The sequence below is a fragment of the Danio rerio genome, chromosome 17, assembly GCF_049306965.1.
Source record: "Danio rerio strain Tuebingen ecotype United States chromosome 17, GRCz12tu, whole genome shotgun sequence".
In the NCBI taxonomy this organism is placed as follows: domain Eukaryota; kingdom Metazoa; phylum Chordata; class Actinopteri; order Cypriniformes; family Danionidae; genus Danio; species Danio rerio.
Genome location: NC_133192.1, coordinates 25048193 through 25073026, shown reverse-complemented (window position 1 = coordinate 25073026; position 24834 = coordinate 25048193). Strand labels below are relative to the sequence as shown.

Sequence of the window (24834 nt, the reverse complement as noted above, 5' to 3'; positions counted from 1 at the left end):
TAAATTGAGTATTTACAGTGTATTCAGATGATAGAATTTGTGTTTTTTCAGGGGTGGAAATGGGTCAACACTTTAAAAATATATTTAGTTCAATATTTTTTAATTGCTGTAAAATATTTCTAATAAACATTTCTAACATTTCATTTTGTGATGAATGACACAAATGCACAGAAGAAGGCAGAAAACAGGGAAAGCTGCTGTTTGGCCAACATCACCAAGGTCCTCGGTGTGTAAACATCCGTAAACAGCAGTCTGTAAGAGTGACTGAAACCGAGTGAAATGACTCACTTTTCAGTTGCGCAAAACCAGGTAACCAAGAGGAGAAGCCGAGCTACCAAAACACAAATATGGTCAAACAAGTGGTAACGACAGTATGTTTCGTTCTTTTTCACCTCGTTATAAGTTACTGGGCTTTTATGTCCTCATGCAGCCTCCACTCATCCACAAAACCCAGCATACCAACGATCGCCAGGTATTTTGGCACCAAAGGCCGCTATGAGGACGTTAACTCGTGGTTAATCAACGATATTTTAGCCATAAACAAATCCCTCGTAACGCTGCCGTCCTCGAAATGCAGCGAGATTCATTTAACGGCTATAATCAGGCACGGGACGAGGTTCCCGACCACCAAAAACATCCAGAAGATGCGAGAATTTTACGATTTGGTGAAGCTTAACGCGACGGGCGACTTAACCAGTTTGTCAGAAATCAAGTCTCAGTGGAAGATGTGGTACTCGGATGAGATGGACGGCAGACTGGTGGAAAAAGGCCGTGAAGATCACAAGCACCTGGCGCAGAGACTTATCAAATGGTTTCCCTCTTTGCTGAATGGGGAAAATGTGCATGGCAAACGTGTGAAACTGATCACCAGCTCCAAGCACAGGTGTGTGAACAGTACCATCGCTTTCAGAGAGGGACTAATGACAGGACTCAAAATAACAGGTAATGCATACGGATCCTGAATCATCTGCATGCCACATTGTCAAATCAGTGTTTCCCAGCATGAACGTGTTTAAATCGCTCTATAATCTGATTCTGAGCTTTTATATATCATTTTCCGCAATGTTTCTCATCAACAGAAATAAATTCAATAAAGAGAAAATGAAGATTTGCTTGACTTTATTGCAGTTAACACTTTTTCTGTTACACCTGTTTTGTTTCATGCTTTAAGAAGCATCTGAAATACATCCCTTTAATCTCAGTTGCTTTTAAAAAAGCAATGGTATTTTATGAGGAGCAAATGCTTTTGTTTTCTTCACGGCCACGTATATAAATATTTGTAATTTGGTGTGGACACCAAACCAAAACATCTTGTCTTTGACCCATTTGTACAATCATTGATATCACTACTGTTTTGTCACTTGCTGGACATTAATGTGTATGCAATTAGGGCAGACACAGCATTTAGAATGAAACAACATTTGAAATAGTCAAGTTTCATTTACCACCAATACCATGAGGAAGCATTTACAAATTTGATCAAAAATATGCTTGTGGATCTTCAACAATCCCACCAAGCATTTTTTACTTGACTAAATTCATTAAAGGCTTTTCTTAGACGTCCAAGATTTTCACTGACAGCCGAAACATATACACTACCTGACAAAAGTCTTTACTATATTCCCAGTTGTAAAAGCAATAAATAATAACTTGACTTTAGATTGATCATTTGGAAAAGTGGCAGAAGGTAGATTTTTCCGATGAATCATCTGTTGATCTGCATCCCAATCATCACAAATACTGCATAAGACCCAATGGAACCCACACCCAAGATTCTCACTAAAATCAGTCAAATTTGGTGAAAAAAAAATCAAGTTTTGGGGTTACATTCAGTGTGGGGGGAGCGAGAGATCTGCAGAGTGGATGGAAACTTCAACAGCCTGAGGTATCAAAACATTTGTGTTGTCCATTACATTACAAACCACAGGAGAGGGCAAATTCTTCAGCAGGATAGCGCTCATTCCTGAAGTTCCTGAAAGCAAAGAAGGTGCTCAGAGATTGGCCAGCTCAGTCATGAGACATGAACATTATTAAGAATGTCTGGAGTAAGATGGAGGAGGCATTGAAGATGAATCTACAGAATCTTGATGAACTCTGTGAGTCCTGCAAGAACACTTTCTTTGTCATTCCAGATGACTGTTAAGTTATTTGAGTCACAGCAGAGATGTATGGATGCAGTCGTCCATGCTCATGGGAGTCATACACAATATTAATTATTTTTCCACTGCACCATGACTTTATATTCTATATAGGACAATAATTCTTCTAAGAGACAAGACTTTTGTCGAAGCAAAGTCAGACCTTACTGTCCTAATTAAATTATTAAAAATCAAGCCATGATCATATTTTAATTCAGTAAAATAAGCGTAATCCTGACACCTTTGCCTTTCATATAAGCCACTTCTGATATCAAATGATCAACCAGAAATCAAGTTATTATTTGTTGTTCCTAAAACTTGGATAGGTGACAAGACTTTTGTCAGGTAGTGTACTACACTATATATTATATGCAGTTCACATCTAAACAAAAAAACTTGTTGGTAAACATGTAGCCAAATGCACAAGATAAAAGATTTTGATTCATTAATTTTCTGATTAAATCATAGTTATACGAAGCAGCATGTTTCAAGTAAAAAATTTTTCTTCAACTTTTTTTGTTTTTTCAGCAGTTGAGTTGGAGCCTGAATTGAATGATGCTTTAATGCGTTACTTTGACCAGTGTGAGCGGTTTGTGAAAGAAGTGGAGAACAACAAGAGTGCCTTGGAAGAAGTGAAGCTTTTTAATGAAGGCCCCGAGATGAAGAGAGTGATGGAGAAAATGGCTGACAGGCTGGATGTCCCTTACTCCAGCATCAATGATGGTCAGTCACAAACACCCAAACAAAACCGAATACAAAGTCTAACTGTACATTGGGGAACCTTCTGATGTGGGTTTGTGGGAAGAGCTGTTGTGTTGTCCCCAATTTCAGAATAGATGTGGCAAATTCAGTTCCCTGTAAATGCTACACTCATGCAACCACAACCACAAAACTTTCCACATCAGTATATTATTACTCGCTCTTTCTTCCCAAATTCTTGTCAGGCCAACCTCAGTACAGTTGTAAAATAAACATTTTTAATTGCAAAACTGAAGACAGAACTTATCTCATACCTCCGGCGTTGTTTGTCTTTTTAGATATTCAACTGCAATGATTATACTGTAAAACTTCATGCAAATGAGCTTAGAGATTCTTGAGGGAATCTGTATAGTTTGATGTCAGGTATTTGCGAGTCAGTTTTGTGTCCGATTTGAGAAAAATATCAAATCCATTAATCAAATTAGTCAACAGCTCTGACCCTTGAAAGTTTAGAATTTAGCATGCTTTGCAAGCAGATTGCTAATCTGTTGGAAAACAAAATGTATCCACAGGCATAGTTTACATTTGCAGCATTCAGTTCCAAAAGTTTGTTTATACTGAGCAAGATTTGTTAAAAAAAGAATATAAACACTCTTAAGATGCAGTTAAATTCCAGAGGTTGCAGTCCATTTATTTAGTCTATGTGCACTATAATGCAGAATTCATCCAATAATAAAAAAGGCTGTCAACTGATATCTGACTTACTTTAAGACCACCAAGAGATTAATTTTTTTGTTCAGTAGAGTATTAAACAAGATTTTTAGCTCAAATGGGTAAAAATAATACCCCTGGCTCCTGACGATACATTAGGGTCCTTTGATTGGTTATAACAATGTAAATAACGCTCAAATTCTTGCACAGATATTTGCTTCATAAGACTTCATCGTTTGTATTTTGAATTTTTCCTTTATTTTTTTATTTGTTATTTAAAAGTGCTGTATGTAAGTTTTTGATTCATCTAAAGTATAAAAAGACCATATGTTTGGAGAACAATGATTAGTGAGATATTCTTGTTTATTTGAAAAACAATGCTGAAGTCAGATATTTTGCTTTAAAAATGCCCGTCACGTGCTGGAACACTGTCTTTGTTTTGGCCATTTTAACCCACCCATTGCCAGTGAAGCCAATTATATTTCAGCACCCCGGGTTGCCTTGATGGAAAACAGCGTATTTCATTCATTCATAAAGGCATTTATTTATTTTCAACATCTGAGGTAAACTATCTGCTGCTGCCTTCTGTAGTATGGCAATAAATGTCATGTAAAATGGCATTCAAACTCATTATAATAGCATTTAACACTGAACAAAGCACATGTGGTGTACCCAGGTCAGTCTTCTGTTGTTCAGTTCAGCTGCAAGAAATAGAAGCCATTTCTAATATATCAATTCGGTGTTGGTTAGAACAAAAACTCCATTCAATATAGAAAATATTACTTATTTCGCGTGGCATTGGTTTTATGTAATACATGATTTAAATCAGCCTTTAGGTTTGATTGTCAGACTCACTCCTGTTGGCCCTCGTTCTGGCAACCTGCTCTTTCGTTTGTTTTGATCCAGGAATGCAATACCTTGTTCAACCACTGGGTGTCAAATTTACATACTGCACCTTTAAAATGAAAACTGTTGGATTGTATTTTATTGTATGTTAAAAAGACTTGCTTTGTATCAAAATATGGAACAATATGCTGAAAATGCAAGCTATGTTTACAGATTTTTTTTTCTTTGGCTACATTTTATTGTCTAACAGAATAGCAATAAGCTTACAATGCTTTTAAATAAGATTATCTGTTTAAAATGATTGGAAACAGTTTAAGAATGGCTGTCGATTTGAAATTGATCAATTTCTTAGTTAAGAAAGCAAGAAAAGCATTCTACAGAGCAGATGAAGCAGGTTTTACTTGGAGAGTTTAAAGGTCAGGGTTGCTCTCTTGGTCTGCTGTGTCAACAGTTGGATATCAATGAACAGAGTAAGAGTTCATGAGAGGGAAAAAATTTGCATATTGAATGTACTGCAATTTTTAGTATAGCCAATAGATGGCAGACTTTGAACCAACAATAGAATAAAGATTTTCATGCCTTTGGAAAAATATCCAGATTTTGTCTATATATATATATATATATATATATATATATATATATATATATATATATATATATATATATATATATATATATATATATATATATATATATATATATATATATATATATATATAGGCGGTCCATCCCGCTGTGGCGACCCCGGATTAATAAAGTGACTAAGCTGACAAGAGACAAGAAAATGAATGAATATATATATATATATATATATATATATATATATATATATATATATATATATATATATATATATATATATATATATATATATATATATATATATATATATATATATATATATATATATATATATATTTATTTATATATATATATATATATATATATATATATATATATATATATATATATATATATATAATTTTTTTTTTTTCCTAAAAGGCATACATTTTACTGTCTAATGCCTCAGCTAATGAGACTTTATATTTACTTTGCAGATTCAGTGGAAGCAGCGTTTTACCTGTGTGCATATGAATTTGCCATTCTTAGTGTGAACTCACCATGGTGCCAACTCTTTGATGAAGTAGATGCGCAGGTACTGGAACTGAGCAGTTTTTCCTGTTTGTCCACATTTGATCTAGAAAATCTTCTTTAAACATATCAAGATTTCTTCTTTAGCTTGGTAATGAAAACTTACATAATATCAAATTTCATAAATCATACAAATAATAATAATTTTTAAAAATGGTTTGTCGTAGTACAGTCTTGGTAAGCACGAGACTTCATACAAAAACATTTAAACAACTTACCTACCCTAATTTTTTAAAAAGGAATAATATTAGTCTAATTCATGTTAGTTTGATAACTTGCTTTAAATGTTACTGTACAGCTTTATGAATAAAAAAAAAATTGCCATCCACAAGTAAAATACACAGAATAAACATATTTATATCCCTCTAGTAATATCTGAAATTATACTATGCCTTTGGGAAGATGATGATTTGGCAACATTATTAGCCTTTATTTGAGAATTAAACCATTATTTCTGGTCATGTTGTTGTGTTGCAGCATGATATTAAACAGCTTTAGCTTTTCTCTTTGTTAATCTACAGTCCACATTTCATCCTGACATAGCAAAAAAAAAAAAAAAAGCAAAAACAGTCATGACAGCTTTGTAATTTTACTACAATGGACAAACTGAAATATTTACATAGCTGAAGTATCCATACCCTTAACCCAGTTGACTTAGCTTTGCGAGTGAATACAGCCTCGAGTGTTTTTGGGTATTATGTGACAACAAGCTTCTCTCAGGTTGGATAGAGGATGATGATCAGGCAATTTTCAAGTTTCTCCAGAAATGTTTGATTGAGTCCATGTCTAAAGACGTTCACATAGTCATCCTTAAGCCACTTCTGCATTATGTTGGCTGTGTTTAAGACGATTGTCATATTGGAAGATGAATTTTCAGCTTAGTCTGTGGTTCTGAGCACTACGAATGAGGGTTATTAAAGAGACAGTCCACCCTAAAATCTAAATTCTGACATCATTTACTTGTTTCAGACATTTATGGGTTTCTTTTTTCTGTTGAACACAAAATATGATGTGAAAATGTTGGAAACCTGTAATCATTGACTTCTATAGTCTTTTTCCTACTATGCAACTCAATGGTTACAGGTTTTTAGCTTTCTTTAAAGTATCTTTATTGTTTAACAGAAGAAACGAAACTTACTTAAATAGTCAGTAAATGCATAAATAGTCAGTAAATGTTCATTTTTGTGTGAACTATCCCTTTAAGGATATCTTTTGCTGTGTTTAACTGACAGTTGCAACAGTTCCTCTTGTTGACAAACATCCTCAATGCGTGATTCTGCTTAGATCATGCTTCACTGATGGGAATTTATTTTACAGGTGTTGAGAAATGTTTTCTCCAGACATGAGGCTTGATATTGAGATGTTGCTTTTTTGACGATTCCAGGTAGAGTTAGGGTTTATTAGGGTATTTATTATTATTAGGGTATATACTTTAGGGTTTATTATGGTATATTATTCATTTATACACACATTTCAAATGTCTTTACTAAAATGAGCATCGAGTGCTGTCACTCTAGCATAAAGCCCAGATTGGTTGTGTGTTGAAGTGAAGTTTGTCCATCTATAATTTAAGATTCTCTTCTCTTTTTCCTTCACTTTGGTCAATTGGTGAAGTTTGTTTCTTTGCCACTAGCCTGCTTGGTTTGGGAGTTGTGGAGCTGCGCATCAATGCATTTGCTCTTCAGTTTTTGGAGTTCCAGCAGTAAAATTTAAACCACACTGAACTAAACTAAGCTTATCTCTGAAAACTGGACTGACACAGTTTTAATTTACTAGAACTTCTATGTTAAGCTGCTTTGACACAATATACATTGTAAAAGCGCTATAGAAATAAAATTTTAAAAAATAATCACGAAATTCAGCTAGAGTGACTATTTTTATGTTGGTCATTATTTAAAGCAATGTAAAGCCAGAAAGAATACTTTTACCTCATGGTCTGTTTTTTTGACATCAAATGCTGTGTGTCTTTATAATTGAATTTGCCACAAATTGATTACAGTCAAAATAAAGAAACATTTCAGTGATGAGCCAGCAAAACGTAACAGAAAAAGGCTTGAATACTTATAATATGGAATTATTTTAGGAAGATTTATATCAATTCTGCTCAAGGGGGCTTTTGCAAAAGCAAGTTCTTAAGATATTAAGTTATTTTATTTGCCCATCTTAATGTTTCTTTATTCATTTTTACTGGTGTTTACTAATATTTTTATTTTAATATGCGTTATGCTTAAAGGTTAGATAAAGTATTTCCTTGTTTTTTTATTTTAAAATATTACATATTTTTGATAATAATATTTTAATAATAATAATATTTTTCATTTATTTTTAAATATTAATAACTCTCTATTTTTAAGCAAATAACATAAGAACCTAAGTCTTTATACAAAACATTTTAAAAAATCTTACCTACCCTAATTTTTAAAAGGCATCATTTTAGTTTAATCCATGTTAGTGTAGTAACACAGTGGCTCTTTCTAAATGTTACTGTACACTGTCAGTCTACCTGCATATGCCTGAAGGCTCTGTGTTGTGTCTCTGAAGGTGATGGAGTACTCCAATGACCTGAAACAGTACTGGAAACGAAGCTACGGCCATGTTATAAACAGCAAGTCCAGCTGCATCCTCTTCCATGATCTTTTCCATCGGCTTGACCAAATTGTTGACCAGATCAAGTAAGAACATTGTAACCTTTCTCTCATCCTTGCAGAACACATATAAGGAACATATTCCACTTAAATTTTAAATATTTGACTTTTGTTTAACAATGGCATTGGTGGGGAAGTAACTAAAAGTAAGTTTTGTTTCACACAAAAGAGTAGAACAGCTGCATTTACAGCTTTATCAGCTATTAAGGCTGAGAAGTCACTGGAGAGGATCAGACAAAATGCACTGGGAAAAGTTTTGCATGGTTCAGCAGTGAGAGTGAAAACCTAAAGTAGAAGAAAATAGAGTAAAAATATAAGATATCTGGATCTAACTTTTTAAAGTGGAAGTAATTGTGAAATAGATTTTGTTTTACAAAAAATGAAATAAATTATTACAATTTTATTTTAATGTGAAATGTTTTATTTTACAAAAATTAAAATACAGTAAGAAATTACACAGATGGACAAATACTGATACAGTTACCATGTTTTATATTCTCTTGATTTTTCGACCCGGTATGTTTTAAAATGTACTTATAAATGGAATTACAAATGTATTTTCGATATATTTTTTATATTCAATTTAATCCTGTGATGTCATGGCTGAAGTTTTCATCAGTGAAATCATTCTAATATGCTTAATTTGTGCTAAAAGGCACAGACACTCACACACATTTATCATTTCTATTTTTATCATTTAGAATTTTTCCGCTAATAGAAAGTACGAAAATACATGCATTTACTGTAATTTTTCAATAATTAAATGTGTCCTAACCATTTATGTTAGTGTAACACAATTTCTGTTACACCACATCTGGAAAACCAATATACAAGTACTGAATATATGCTTCGATTAATACTACAAAGAATTAATAAGAGTGTGTGTTTATGATTTAGTAGAATATTTATAGTCACAATAATACATATAAAAATAAAGGAAACAAGTGCATTCAAACAATGTGAACAAACAAGAGTATTTAGTCACATTTCTTATTCATTCATTCATTCATTCATTCATTCATTCATTTCATTCTCTTTTATTCTTGTTTGAAAGTGTGTAATTTTTTATAATTAGATTGTGTATGTAACTGTTTTGATTTATTTGAATACATGTTTTTAATTTACTGTGATTTTTTTTTGTAACATTTTTTATATAATCTCTGTTATGGACAGAAACATTTCTTGACACTGTGTTTTATATATATATATATCGCACTTATGCCATTTTTAAAATGGTATTGTGTGAGACACCAGCGGAGTCTCTACTAATAACAGCAGTGAGCCTTTCACAGATATGAAAATGTGCAGGAAATTTGGGTATTACCTGATCAAAAAATAACTAATATAAAACAAAACATTTACAATGGTTATGTCACTTTGGTTCCAGGCATCACTCAAGGCCATCACAAGAATTGCTTTGACTTTGGCTTTTACACCATTGTTTGATCCCCTCTTTTCTGTATCTGCACGTCAAAACTGTTACTACAGTAAACATAGCTCTAAATCCTAATTGCTTTGTGTATTTGTAACCAAAGCGACAGAGAGAGAGAGAGAGAGAGAGAGAGAGAGAGAGTGTTTGTCTATCCAGTTGTATCTCTATTTAAGAGCAGTCGAGCATAAATAAAAAGTTTGTTAAATTTACACGTATAGCCTAACCAGCATCATACTACAAATACAGCGTCACGTGCACTACACATTACACAGAATACACAGCATCTGAACAGGAACTACTATGATATAATTGTCTTGTGTAATATTTAGAAATCCTCCCATTTATTCTCTTGAGCCTGTTAGACATCCTTTCTGTGTTTGAATGCTATTCTGAAAGTTAAGCAAACTTGGGTGTGGGGGGATGTGTGTCATAAAACTAGATGCATGAGGGGATACATTATTACGTACTGTAGTGTATACGTGTCCTCACACTTGTGTATTTACATTTATGCATTTGGCAGGCACGAGTTGAATACTTGGCAGTGTGTACTGCTTTTTGATTAATGAATTAATGACATAATTTAATTACCCTCCTGCTGTTCAAAACATAATGTCTTGGCTGCTGCTGTTCACATTAAGAAAGTGCTTGATGAGCATTGCTTAATATGTACTATGCACTATTTTATTTAAGGATTTTGGATGTATTCCCTACCGTAAATTTCTTAACATAAAGCTACCTGTTTGATTCATAGTTTAGCCAGCAGCTAGCTCTCTGCAACTCTCACATGGTCGCCCACCGAAGCTAAGCAGGGCTGTGCCTGGTCATTACCTGGATGGGAGACCAGATGGGAAAGCTGGGTTACTGGCGGAAGTGGTGTTAGTGAGGCCACAGGGGACCTCAAACTGCGGTCTGTGTGGGTCCTCCTAATGCCCCAGTGTAGTGAAGGGGACTCCATACTGCTCAGTGAGCACTGTCTTTCGGATGAGATGTTAAACCGAAGTCCAGACTTTCTGTGGTCATTTAAAATACCTTGTATTTTTAACCCCGGCATCCTGTCCAAATTTGACCACTGGCCTCTGTCCATCATGGCCTCCTAACAGTCCCCATATCATAATTGGCTTCATCACTCTATCTCCTCTCCACCAATCACCTGGTGTGTGGTGGCACAATATGGCTGCCATCGCATCATCCAGGTGGATGCTGCACACTGGTGGTGGATGAGGAGATCCCCCCATTGTGTAAAGCGCTTTGAGTATCCAGAAAAAGCGCTATATAAATGTTTAGATATAATTATTATTATTATTATGCTGCTATTCAAGAAGGATTAGATTGTAAATAAAGAAAAAATGTAAATAAAAAATGGCTTTCTTTTTATTGGTATTTAAATCTTTTAACATTTTTTTCCTGACCAAACAGGTTTTCATTTTCATCTTGATGCTTATCCGGCTGTCTTATCATTATTTTTTCTTTACATTTTGTTTTAAAACGTTTTTTAAAAGTTAAATCCATGCAAAAATGAAGAAAACGGACAGGAAGCAAGCAAGATGATACTCCATCAGGTGATAAAATAATGTGAATTGTTAAGAAAGTCCCTGATCAAACTAAATTCTTGGCGGGAATATTCCAGCTGGTATTGTCTAATAACTTTGATAATGGTCAGACTTGGAGTCATTTTTAAATCTGTTTTTCTAATGCGTAGGCAGTGATTTCAGATAGTTTAGTTAAACTGTTGCAACCATAACAAATTAAGAAGTAACTGATGATGAACATTAATTATCAAAAATGATGCACACCTGATGTGGTGATGCTGTCATAACTTCATGGACCAGAGTCAATTATTTTGCTAATACTATAGTTTCTGTACCTTATGTACGTGTTTTATACCTAAATACATGTAATATAATACATAGTATAATAACATGATGATATTTCAAGACATGTCAGGGTTTTGTATTCAAAGTTGTTTTTTATGGCCTTAGCATTTCAATCAGGTTTAGATCAGGACTCTCAGCTGCCATTTTAATATTTTAGCGTTTTCAACTTTACCTTTCTCTTAAACATGGAGATGCTGTATGTCCAGATCACATATTTTCCCTTTTCAATACTGAGCTGGAGAGAAATTTCAGTGGCAGTGTTGAACCACTGAGATTCCACACATTTCCCTGGCCTCCATTTGCCATGAGCATTGTCTTGTCCAGCATGTTCTTTTCATATTCCAAAGGGTCGTTCTTTTGTCCTTCATCTAGACATTTTGCCATTCGAGGGTTTCAGTCAATTTTGAACACCATCAGAGCTGTTAAGTCATTTTACAAGTTAAATAGAGTTTGTCAGATAATTTTTTTACCATCAGATTCACACCATTAACTAGAAGGAATCTTAAAGTGATCTGTAATTATTTTCCCTTTTAAATATCTTAAGTTCTTTACACTTGGGCTCACAATATACAGTATGCAACTCATGTTATATACTCAACTGTAGGACAGCTTCAAATAGGACGAAACGGTGATCTCAACATTTAGAAAATTGCAGTTTGTTTACTTAAATTTGTTGTTGATTCTAGCTTTGCTATTTTAAAATGAATTCATGTACATGATGCTGCCTAAAGCTGTGGTCACAATGTACTTTTAGCTCCTTAGACTTTCATTCATAAGCATGAGAATAGGTCAGACTGGAAACACAAGCTTGTGTGAGAGATTTTGCATGTCGTTGTGATCCAAAGTCCGAGCTTGGTGAACTCTGACCTGTGAATTCGTATTATTAGTGCTTAGGACAAATCAAGATCAAAACGGGATCTCTCCCTGTACAGAAATTTTAAAAATGGAGCAATGGCTCATTTTATCAGTCGCATTATCTTCTTTTATTCTGCCTCTTTTCGCAGCACCATATGAGCAGCGCTCAAACTCCACTGTGTACTGGCGTAATACGGATGATGTGAGGACAACAGTCAAACACGTTTATCTAGCGTTTGACTCTGTCTGAACACTCCCTTAAAACTTTGAATAATATTACTTTGTACTGACATTATCAGACAGCACAGTTCCACCTCCCTCTGTCAGGGCTGCTTAACTGATCAACATTTGAAGTTTTTGTTTGTTCAGCATTTATAACAGGTGATTGATCAGCTTTTAACTGGCTGTGATTATGAGGCAATGACTGACCATGACCTCTTCAGGAAAACTTGCCTAGGCCCGTTTATAATCAGCGTGTTTTATGAATGATTTTATGGCAGCTAGTGTTCATTGCTGATTTCTTCAGTCTGCAGAACATTGTGATTTGCTGGTGAACTCATAGTCTGTCCATTCTCTTTGTGTGTTTTGTGTGTGTGTGTGTGTGTATATATGTATATATATATATGTATGTATGTATGTATGTATGCTCTACAACAACCTTTGGACATGAACAAAAAACCCCCGAACAAAAAACCATGAACAAAAAAAATTAAATATATACACACACACACATATACATATGTATATATATATATGTATATATGTGTGTGTGTGTGTGTGTGTGTGTGTATATATTTAGTTTTTTTTTTTTAGAAATTACCTTTTGTTCATGTCCAAAGGTTGTTGTAGAGCACTCCTCCATAATCATTGGGGGCAAACAGCAGGGAGGGAGGAACTCACAGTGACGTACATGTACCCAGACACACTGTCATTTAATCTGCTGGAAAAAAAACAAATAGTAGTTTGTAATTCAAGTAGTGTGTGGACTTTGTAATGAAAGGACAAGTGCTCTATGAGATAACTGAATAAACCCTGAATGTCATGCGTTTTAAAGCTATTAAATTGTTTGTGTAACTAAATTGACCCTACAGGGTTGCATGCCAGTTTAACCCATATAGACTTTTTTAACTTGTCTAGAAAGTGGGTATATCATGATTAATTTTCTCTTTGGAGTTTGTCATTTCTCCTTGTGATTTTTCTAATTTAGAGTGACACGTGTGCCTAAATTGACAATTTGTTTGGTGGAAATTTTAGGGAAACTTTAGTGTACTTTCATGTTTAAAAACTACATCTTTTTTGTTGTATTTTATCGTATTTTTTATAAAATATAAATTTACATTTGGATTACATTAGATTACATTTAGATTACTTTTATTCAAAGGAACTTTTTTTTAAATAATAATTTTAATAATTTGAAATGTAAAATTATTTAATGCATTTAAAGTATTACTATTTGTTAAAATCATCTATAAAATATTGATTTAAATATATTTTTGTCACAGAGAATTATAAATAAATCTTTACAGTTTTATGTGTTTTTTTATCTAGAGTTTTTTGGTAAATTATATGGAATACAATTTAGCTCAGAAATTGTCTCTCATTATAATAATTATTCATCCATTCATTCATTTTCTTTTTCCTGGCTTAGTCCCTTTATTAATCCGGTGTCGCCACAGCTGAATGAACCGCCAACTTATCCAGCACATGTTTTACCCAGCGGATGCCCTTCCAGCTGCAAAACATCACTGGAAAACTATAACAATCATACCCATTTTTATTTAGGAATGATGCTGTAACATGAAAGTTAAAAAACAAATAAAGGCAAAAGTAAACGAATACCCATAGATCATGGCGATATATTAAGGTCTGAAGTGTAATGAACAGTCTGTGCAAGAAACTTAACATTAGTTGCAACATAATTAATCTTAATCAACAGCCTTTACAAACAGCTCTCTCTTTTTTTGGTCTTTATTTGATAGGACAGTACAGGAAATTAGGGCGGAAACAGGGGGACAGGATCCGAAAAGATCAACAAAGGTTCATTGTGAAAATGGAGCCCTATATACATTTCTGGAGATCGCATGATGTTTTTAAACGAAGGCTACTGGACAGTATGATCTCCCGCTGTTAGCAGTTTGTCCAGTTAGCTCGCCATGTACATCTGCAGACTTCTATTGCAGAGAGGAGTTGACCACGACGATGGGGTTCGAGTCCGGTGAGGAACAGTTCCAGAAAGTGTAGAAGAAAAAACAATCCAAAAAAATAACACAAACAAGTAACAGAATGAGAATGTGGTTAAATCTGAAAACGTGGTAAAATTCACGCGAGGGCTTTTCTTTTTCCGGATTGCTTTTTTAAACCGTAGGCTGGGTTAAGAGAAGGGGGTGGGTGGGTCGATCTGTGCTTTTGAAATCACTATTGGTTGGGTTTAGGGAAGGAGAGAGTGGGTCAGTCGATCGGTCAGCCAAACAGTAGGTCGACAGCAACCTCTGGTGTATTTACGCGAGAAGAGCAGGCGCAAATGTCACTTGCAAGAGAGATTTGAGGACTCAAAAAGTGTACACAGCTACCTCTGGTGGATTCATGAAAACTAAAACTGCAAAAAAAAAAAACCTAGCTCATGTGACATATTTTAATGCACTTCAGAAATGTATACAGTGGTACTTTTCAGGTACTTTTCCTGGTTTGGAAAAGATCCACAAGCAGTAAATTAAACTCGAGACACCCGGATCAATGCTGTGATATACAGTTGAAGTAATAAATTATTGACCCCCCTGTGAATTTTTCTTTTTTCCAAATATTTCCAAATGATGTTTAACAGAGCAAGAGATTTGTCACAGTATATCCTATAATATTTTTTTCTTCTGCTGAAAGTTTTATGTGTTTTATTTCGGCTTAAATAAAAGCAAGTGAATTTTTTTTTAAACCATTGTAAGGTTAATATTAGCCCCCTTAAGCAATATATTTTTTGATTGTTTACAGAACAAAACGTTGTTATAAATTGACTTGCCTTATTACCCTAACTTAACCTAATTAGTCTAGTTTAAGATTATTAGTTAATTTATTATTGATTATTATTAATTTATTAATTGATTACAAGATTAGAGATTCATTTAAGCCTTTAAATTGCACTTTAAGCAGAATACTAGTATTTTGAAAAATATCATCATGGCAAAAGATCATGGCAAAGATAAAAGAAATCAGTTATTAGAAAATGAGTTAGAAAAACTACTAGGTTTAGAAATGTGTTGAAAAATACTTCTTTCTGTTAAACAGAATCTGGGGAAAAAAATTAACTGGGGGGGCTAATAATTCAGGAGGGCTTATAATTCTGATTTCAACTGTATGGCGGCGCACTAACCATGGGCTATCGGCACCAAGTTTACAAACAGGTCTGAGTGTGTTCTTGAGCACAACCCTCCAGTCACACCTTGGCAGTTGCTGTTTTTGATTCTGTGTCTCTTTTCTTTCGTTTCTTCTTTGTCTCTTCTACCTCTCAGCTCAGATGTTCCAGTAACAGAAGCTGTAACAGTGCAGGTTGGTCACGCTGAGACTCTGATCCCTCTCCTCACCCTGCTGGATCTGTTCAAGGATGACGTTCCTCTCAACTCGACTAACTTTAATACCCAGCAGAACAGAGTATTTCGAAGTGGCCGCATCACACCATATGCTGCCAACCTGCTGGTGGTGCTGTATAGATGTCCAGAGGGGATCAGAATTGGAGTGCGACTCAATGAGAAATCTTTGACCTTGCCTGGACTCAGCGAGCCCGTGCCCATGTATGAGGATGTGAAGGAACGCTACAGCTCTCTGCTGGGAGGTTGTGACCAAGAGACTGTGTGTAAAATGAACAGTTCATGAACATAACACAGCAATACAACTCACTAAGGCTGGCTTACTGACACTTTCATAGAAACTAAAACTTTCTAAAACTAAAACTTTAAAGCTAATTTTGTCCCACAGTATTGCTAGCTTATGGAATAGACTAAATTTGTGGACCAATAAAAAAAAGACTGCAGGCAAAAGATAAATCGAATATGACTGGGAAACCAATTTTGACACTTCTAATGCAAAATATATCAGCACTTTAGTAAAGGTCTTTGCGATTTTTAGATATATTTAATTTTGTTTCATGGGTTACATAATTGTAGCTAAATTAGATGTCTGCTGCATTTTTAAATGAAGAACCAGTGATTGTACCCTGTTTACAAGTCTGCATTCAAAATTGCTGGTTTGATGCATCCGTTCTTGCTTACTACACAATTTCTGCTAATGCCTTGGTCAGTGGTATGTAAAATCTATTTAGACCAAAGTTTACTTTTGGCCAACATCTAATTCAATTCAATTGAATTGAATCTAATGTTTGTTTAGTTTTATTTGAAGATCATATATTGTGTGTGTGTGTGTGTGTGTACAGTGTATATATATATATATATATATATATATATTGAAACCTCTAATTCAGCAGCCTGAATTTGCATGCCATTCCGAACATATTAAATGAAGGGACAAAAAGTGAAGGTTACATGTTTGGATACATTTTTTTCTTCTTCTGAAAAGCACATTACATTATTATATATATATATATATATATATATATATATATATATATATATATATATATATATATATATATATATATATATATATATATATATATATATATATATATATATATATATATATATATACTGTCCAAAGTGAATATGACATTAGTTGTGCTCATTGTTTAGATCTGAGATTACTTTTGTAAGTGCAATTACTTCGGTTAATCAGGTATGACAAGAAATATCATGGTAACTATTTGGGCAAAAGGTGTGGGAACCTTGAAATAGCTTTATGTGTTACATTTTTGAGTGTCATTTTGTTGTAAAGGTACAATAAACTAGACCTTGGGAGCAAACTGATGTTCACTTGAAGAATTCTTATGTTAAATGAACTGATTGTTAGCAATGTTAATGGCAAAAGCCATGACATGTTGACTTGATGTTGCATTTTCACTGTCGTGCTTGACAAAAATTAATAGAATTAGGACTGTCATCATTTTAAATGGAGAAAATGGTTAAAAAAAAAAATTTTGTCCATGGATTATAACACGTTTGAGCCAAATCTCAAAACTGTGCTGTGGTGTTATTGTTCAATAATACGTATGATAATATTTTATCAAATAAATAGTTTTAAGGTAACAATGAAGTTAAATCACTCAAATTCTGTTTGTAAATTATTATTAAGAGTTTTTTTTCTTAATTTTTCCTGTCATGCCAAGGTACAGTAAAAATTGATAAAAAAATAAAAGAATTAATATTTTCTTAAACATCAAACCTCAAACTACATAAGCATATCTATTTTATTTGTATAGAAGTGTCTTGATAAACATCCAGTAAAATATTATTTACTGTCATCATGGCAAAGATGAAATGAATCAGTTATTAGAAATTATTAATAAAAGTTTTATGTTTAGAAATGTGTTGAAAAAACTCTCTTTCTTAAACAGAAAGGGTGAAAAAATAAACAGGGGGACTAATAATTTAGGGGGGCTATAATTCTGACTTCAGCTGTACATGTTATAATACTTATATACAAAAATATATAAGAAAGAAAAGGCTGAATTACAATTATCCCCAGTACAATCCAGGCTTTGTGCCAAATGTCAGAAGAACAAACTGTTCTCATTGTCAAAGGGAGTGATAAAGCAGTGTAAACTGATGGTGCACATAGGCACAAATGGTATAGCAAAATTATAGTCAAAAAAAGAGAGTGACATTTTTTATTTCATGCTAGAAATGCGATATCATAATCATATTTGGTAGCTCACTAGCTCATTTTTCTTTGGTTATTTCTTTGGTTGTGCACATTTAACGAAGTAGCATACATATAATGGGAAGCAATTTTAACATTTAGTCAAATACTTCCCATTTATTCAGTACCTTCTTTAAGATGTAGTCAGGAATCATCAGAATAGTTCTTGTCATCAAATACTATACGCATTCATACATAATAAATAGTAGCCTACTTGTTCATTAGATGCTTATCTATCAAAAAGATAGGCATTTACAGTATTATGCTACTTGTTTTAGTAGTGACTTGAAATTTCACTACTCGTCACACAGAATACTAGTACTAATAGGAACCAGAAGTTTTCTTTTGAAAGTCGACTCAAGAAAAGTAAGTAAATTATTTTCACCCAGTCACGGCCGAAATCATTTTTGTTTTACGATATATGACAAGGCTTTGCTTTCTCTTTATATTTTTCTCTCCGCCCCTCTCTGTCCCGTAGCTCCCGGTCCCTCCTCCTCATGCCGGTACACTGCTCTCCATTCAGCCGTATGCAGATACGGAGTCCCGGGAGGTGGGACGAGGGACTTCGACGTGTCTCTGGAAGCTCTTAAAAACACTTCTCTTTCCGCGTCTCCACAAACTACCTTCCAACTCACCTGTTCGTCCCGCCTCCGACCGCACTTCACCGGAGCAACATGCCTGGAAACAAAACACTGGTAAGATTTGACAGAAAGCCGTGGCTGACGACACCAGCGGTTTGTTTATTTTGTCACGGCTGTTTTTTTTTCTTCGTAGTCATTTCCTTAGGAATTCAATGTGTTTAGCAGGGGTTTTCGGATTGTCTGAGATGCATGAACACGGGATCTTAGTAATGTCAGCTACTTTTTTCATGTGTTATATAACTGCCTGTAATCATTTGGGGATCTGTTGGGCAAGAGCTCTGCTGTTAGTGAATGTAAGGCTAACATAGGTTAAAAACAATAGCCTACATGAAAACAAGTTACATTTAGAGGTATTGATACTGAAAATAAATAATTATGCTAACTAATAATATATCTGGACTACTTTTAAGTATTACTGAGCATTACCATTGTTTATATAAATAAGAGCTCAATTTATAAACCATGTAAAATGCAACAATCAATAATTATTTAGCTCAAAATAGGTGACAACCTGACCAATATTATTACAACATTACAAACCTGACTGACACTATGACTTTTGAAAAATGTTTGTAAGAGAATTTTACAATAATTGTAGAGTTAATCTTATCATTTGATCATGTTTACTTGTTTATCGAACAGTTATATTACTAAGCTGACTTTGACATAGCCTGGAGGATGAAACTGAGAGAAAGTTTTAGTTCAATGTAGACTTGATTTCTGCTTATATTAAGTTGTGGCATTAAACTTTCTCACAATGTTTTTTTTTTTTTTTTTTTACTATAGACAAACATCCTTAAATCAAAGTACACGTTATATGCAAATTAAATACACTAACAGTCAAAAGTTTGGGGACAGTAGGATTCTGAAATGTTTTAAAATAAGCTTCTCCTACTCATCATGGTTGCATTTATTTAATCAAAAATACAGTACAAATTGTGCAAAGTTATTGCACTATAAAATAGCTGTTCAAAAGTAGTTTGTCATTTAATTTATTAATTTATTCCAGTGATTTTAATGATGAATATTCAGCTTCATTACTCCAGTCTTCAGTCACATGATCTTTCAGAAATCACTTCATTATTAATTATTAATATTATTATTAGTATTATTATTCATGGTGATAGTAAAAAAAAACAGTAATGACTGTAATTATAATTTAATTTGAAACTACAAACAATAAGAAAGCAGTTATTTAACATTTTAATACAAATTTAACAATTGAACTTCTTTACTTTTTACATTTAATAAATGCCACCTTGATGAGCAGAATAATAATAATAAAAAATTGACCTCAAACTTTTGACTGGTAGTGTGAATCGTACATTTTTGTTTTCTGAGAAATGTAACTTGAGTTAAAGCTTAAAACAAAAACAAAATCTGTAAGTTTATTAATTACATTTTTATTTTAATCTCAAGATAAAAGTTGCTTGCTTGCTATAGTTTGCTTGGTTTGTATCAGTTTCACAGAAAAAAGCTTGTCAAATAGATGCATCTTGATTTTAAAATATAGTCATTTACATTGCAAAACCTAAAATATACTATAGGCAAGATGAGCACATTTTTACAGCGTGAACAGTTATTTCCATGTTTTAGTGTATGGGAGTTATTCAAATCTTAACCCTTTTTTTGTAAAATAAAATAAGTATTACACATTAGTTTCTTGTTTGCTAAGTTCCCTCCAAATTATTTAGCACATTTTCTTTACTTGTTCTGAACAAGGCTTTAATAAGTCTTATATTTGCTTTAATCAAATCAACAAAATCAAAAATACACTATTGGCAAATACAAAAAAAATATGTCCTTTAGTATAAACGCATTAAATATTATAGGATTAACATCTTGTAATATTTGGATATAGTAGAGTTGCATTGGCTACAGAAGAGTTCATGTTTGCCAATTTAGGCAGATAATCATAGACATGGTCAGAGTTCATTTAGTCAAGCTCTCTGTGATTGAGAAAAAGTATCGTGCTTGGTTGTTTGGGTGTTTTCGTGCATGTAGGCTGTATACCTTTATGCTGAGTCTATAAAGATAAATGTTTAACTTTATATTAAACTTTTTATAAAAAAAACAAAACAAGATGTTTGAACAAAAGAAGATATTTTGAAGAATGCTGGTTGATGGCACCAATTGAAAGTCAATTTGTCGCAACAATTATTATTTTTCTACATATCTCTTTTGTGTTCAATAGAAGAAGAAAACGCAAGGCTTTGAAGAAGTGAACGATGAATAAATGATGACAGAAATTTCATTTTTGGGTGAACGATCCCTTTAAATTACCCTCAGGCAACATCCAAGATGTAGATGAGTTTTTGAAATGCTAAAGTGGTGGTCATTATTAATTGATAAAATACAGGTCACCAGCTACTGGCACTGAAAACATACTCTGGCTAAATATTTGTGGCTCCTGAAGATAAACTGACTGACCTCTTTAAAAGTGAAATGCCTAGTCTGCAACCAATTAAACATTATGTTATAGATTATTAATCCACGGCCTTGGCTATTGAACCTGTGCTCCTTCAGCACAAGTTCCCATATTAGTTTTGTTTTGCATGTACATGTTCATATTTTTTTCTTATTCTTTAGTTCGCTTAGTGACTCTCAAAGTGCTTTTGACTTGCATTTTATGAACCACCAAGGACCAGTTTCAGCTTAAAATCTTCTTTAGTGCTCTACTGATGATTAAAGACATGTGCAACTCGGATAACCCTAGGCTGTGTAAATCTTCAATAAATTTTCTTTTTTTTTTGGTGAGCTGTCTTTTTAAACCAGAGATACCCAAACTAGGGCCCGTGGGTTAAAGTTGGCCCTTTGTATCCTTTGATTTGGGCCACCAGGATGAAAATGATTGGGAAGAGTTAGGGAATGTCTATAACAGTGATTCTCATTTTTATTTTAATTTAAACTTTTGTCTGTTTGTTTTGTTGTTGAGCTACGAAAAAAAAAAGAAACAAAAATGAAACGAAATGAAATGTTTCAATTAAATGAAACAGATTTTTAAAAAATGTACAGCGATTGTCAGTGTGCAAATCAAGGCAAAGTTTGATAAAATAATTTACATTTTTTAACAATTTGAATGCAGATTAGTAAATAAAATAGAAGTAATCTTTTTAGTTTTATTTATTATAAAATAAATTAGCAAATTACCCATGGATGTTTTAAAGGGGTGGTCCAGAGTGTATTTTTAAGGCTTGGTTGTGTTTATAAGATGCAAAGCAATGTGTCCTCATGCTTCACTTGTAGAAAATCACATTCTTTTTTTTCATATATCTTACATTGATTAGCCGTATAAGTTTGTGCCTGAATCAGACAGAAAATAACACAGCAAATGAAAAGTGTCTTTCACATATATTCAGAATAAGCATGTGTAAGTTATATGAAATGCTCACATATCATTTGCGAGTTCATTATTTGAGATGTTGAACGAAGGGAAAGTGGCCGCATAGAGAGACCCTGCAGCGCTGTTGAAGATTGTGGGTGTTTACAGCGGTTTGATGGATAAATATGAATGTGTAGCTAAATTGTAAACAGCATTTATCGCTGTTTACATTCTTGTTTACGTTCTCACTACAACATACCAGTAACGCCAGAAACTGTGCATATAATTTATCAATTTTAATAAATAAAAATACGTACAGGTTGTGGCTCACAATCACCAGCTTTGTTGGTTAGAGGAGTTTTATGGCGTACCCACACTACGTACAGTTGCATTGAACCGGGCCGAAGCACTCTTGTCCCCCTTCCCATCTCCCCCGATGGCCTGCACTCACATTACATTCGGAACTGTACACGCTTACGTCATCGATGATGTGCTGTTCAGCAAGAAGCGCTCTCGCTCAGCACAATGGAGATTTCTTTAGTTTTATTGTTTTTGTTGTTTGGGATGGGGTGACATTCAATAAAGTATTTCACCGAACAGAGCAGCCACTTTTGACGCTCATAAACAATCATATAGTCCTCATGCTGCATGAATTAGGAGGTTTGCTGAAGGTGCAGCTTTTGTGCAGTGAGAGGTTTGGTTTCTAATAATCTACGACAGTTTGCGTTCATTGAACAGTAAGAATGATTAATTAATCCATATGAACCAGTCCCTTAAAAGTCACGTCTCGTCTTCAGTTTGGGACTCAGGCGCGCTTTGCACTTTGACACACCTCTTCCAACCGAGCCAGGGCCACCCAAGTGAACCATGCCTGAGCCCGATTCAGAGCACTCACACTTAAATAAATAAATACGTTTAAATTACGTAAATAATCTAGGAAATGGGCCTGGGCACGGTTCGCATAACATAGTGTGAGTACGCTCTTCGTGAATCCACCACTGAATTGGAAGAGATTCTGGAAGCTTTCCTTTGTCAAATGCTAGCTCTATATTTTTATAATTCTCTGGAATTAAACATAATTAAAATTAAACTGTAAGCACTTCTCTCTTTGTGTCGTGTCCTTTGGAATCCTAAATCCAGAAACAGAATAAGCTCTGTGGAAATAGCAGTATTTGGACAGCATTTTAGCTTTCTCTGCTATAACATTACAGCATCTCTCGCCAGGCCCTTTCGCTGCACAGGGTGTGTGCGCGTGGTGAATGTGTGTAACTGGCCCTTGTAAACTCACTAACCCAGATGTATTTTTTTGTAGTCCCCAAACATTGCTAAGCTAACTCTGTAAAAGGTAGTGTCTCCCTTTGCATTGAACTTTAAGCGTACTACATTCAGAGTTGTTTATGTCATGTTGTTTATGTTCACACAGCTACATTACACATCAACTAAAGTTCAAAATAAAATATTGTGTAGTGGACCACCCCTTTAATGTAATACCGTTTGCTATATTTACCTTCAGCCCACAGCTCTCAATTAAGCTTGGACTTTGGCCCTTCATAAGAAAAAGTTTGGGCACCCCTGTTTTAAACCACAGTTCTCAATGGCCTATTTTCGCTGACAAAAGCAGCTGGAATAAAGCTGCCAAAATGTACTCTGCCTCTTTTCACAGAAAAAAACAAAGCCCCATCCACATTCTTTTGATGATATTTGGCCTGATTTCAGATTCAGATGTTAAAGATAAAAAACACATTTTTATGACAAAGGTGTTTCGACCCAAATGTCTCAACCCAGATCTGTTATTTTAGAAAACAGTGAAATATTACACCTGCAGGCAGAAAGACAAAGATCTGCTCTGAGGTCAGAGTTTTGCACATATTCAGACTGTTATCTTTTTTTGATTTCGACAGCGTTCATTCATAAAAGCCCTTACCGGCACTGCGTGTAAATCTTTACAGAGAAAATAAATAGGAGAAAGTGTGTGTCTGAGCGAGTCGGTCTGTCAGCGGGAGCCACTGCAAGCCATTGAGTGTGCAATGAATGAATCCATTTGTTTTTCACGCACTCTGTGAGTAAATCTGAGACGGGCAAAGGAAGAAAAGACTGTGTGTTTGAACGTGTAGATAAATTGCATCATTGACTGAGTTACAACTGCGGGATTTAACATTCTTCATTTGACAAGTAACAGCCAGCAAGACCTTCATATCTGACCCTGTCCAAAGTTGATGCAGATACACATTCCTGGTTAATGAATGTAATGGTGTGTTTATAAAGCAGCGCTGGTTTTCCTGCACAAACCCAGTATTTTTCCAGCTTAGTTCTCAGCGGGGAACTGAGGCTGAGGCGATGTTTTGTATGAGAGTGTGTGAGAGAGAGAGATGGGAATTATTACGACTGTACACTAAACACCGAACTGTATTAACGACTCGCAATTCGAGACCAAAAGCTGCTTCACACATGCATGTATTATGTGCTTATTTGTTCATACCCTTAATCTTTGGTAAATAAGAGTACATTCATACCAGCACAGTATGGATTTTCAAAAAAAAAGAGGAAAAATAAGAAATAAAGCATGCTTTTTTCTGTTTCTGTTTTAGAGTAGGCCCTACTATAGATAATCTTCATAAATAAGTGCTGTTCAAAAGTTTTTGTGTTTAAAAAGTATCCTTGAAAGAGATCTTTTATGCTCACAACGGCTACATGAAGTAAATCATTATCATTTATCATTT

The 24834-nt window shown here is 34.2% G+C and overlaps 2 protein-coding genes across 3 annotated transcripts in view; both read left to right on the top strand.

Moving 5' to 3' along the window:
* The first annotated feature begins 245 nt into the window (after positions 1 to 245).
* On the top strand, positions 246 to 17255 carry minpp1a (multiple inositol-polyphosphate phosphatase 1a). Of its 2 annotated transcripts, NM_001077557.1 has the most exon segments (6): positions 251 to 942; positions 2667 to 2861; positions 5453 to 5550; positions 8088 to 8218; positions 15853 to 16838; positions 17028 to 17255. In NM_001077557.1, coding segments are annotated over 5 exon segments (1380 nt in total). In that variant the 5' UTR covers positions 251 to 347; the 3' UTR covers positions 16214 to 16838; positions 17028 to 17255.
* Positions 17256 to 18767: 1512 nt separating this feature from the next.
* Positions 18768 to 24834, top strand: part of papss2a (3'-phosphoadenosine 5'-phosphosulfate synthase 2a) — a 28206-nt gene continuing 22139 nt past the window's right edge. Inside the window, 1 exon segment of the mRNA NM_001077767.1 lies at positions 18768 to 18846. Within this exon segment, the coding sequence (NP_001071235.1) occupies positions 18826 to 18846 (21 nt within the window). The 5' untranslated portion in view covers positions 18768 to 18825.

What these genes read in the sequence shown, in the direction of transcription:
- minpp1a (XM_073927352.1), top strand. Translation starts at nt 348, where the DNA reads ATGGTCAAACAAGTGGTAACGACAGTATGTTTCGTTCTTTTTCACCTC. An exon ending in GACAGGACTCAAAATAACAG is followed by an intron (nt 943 to 2,669) that starts GTAATGCATACG and finishes TTTTTTCAGCAG; the next exon opens with TTGAGTTGGAGCCTGAATTG. An exon ending in CAAATTGTTGACCAGATCAA is followed by an intron (nt 8,219 to 15,852) that starts GTAAGAACATTG and finishes TCTACCTCTCAG; the next exon opens with CTCAGATGTTCCAGTAACAG.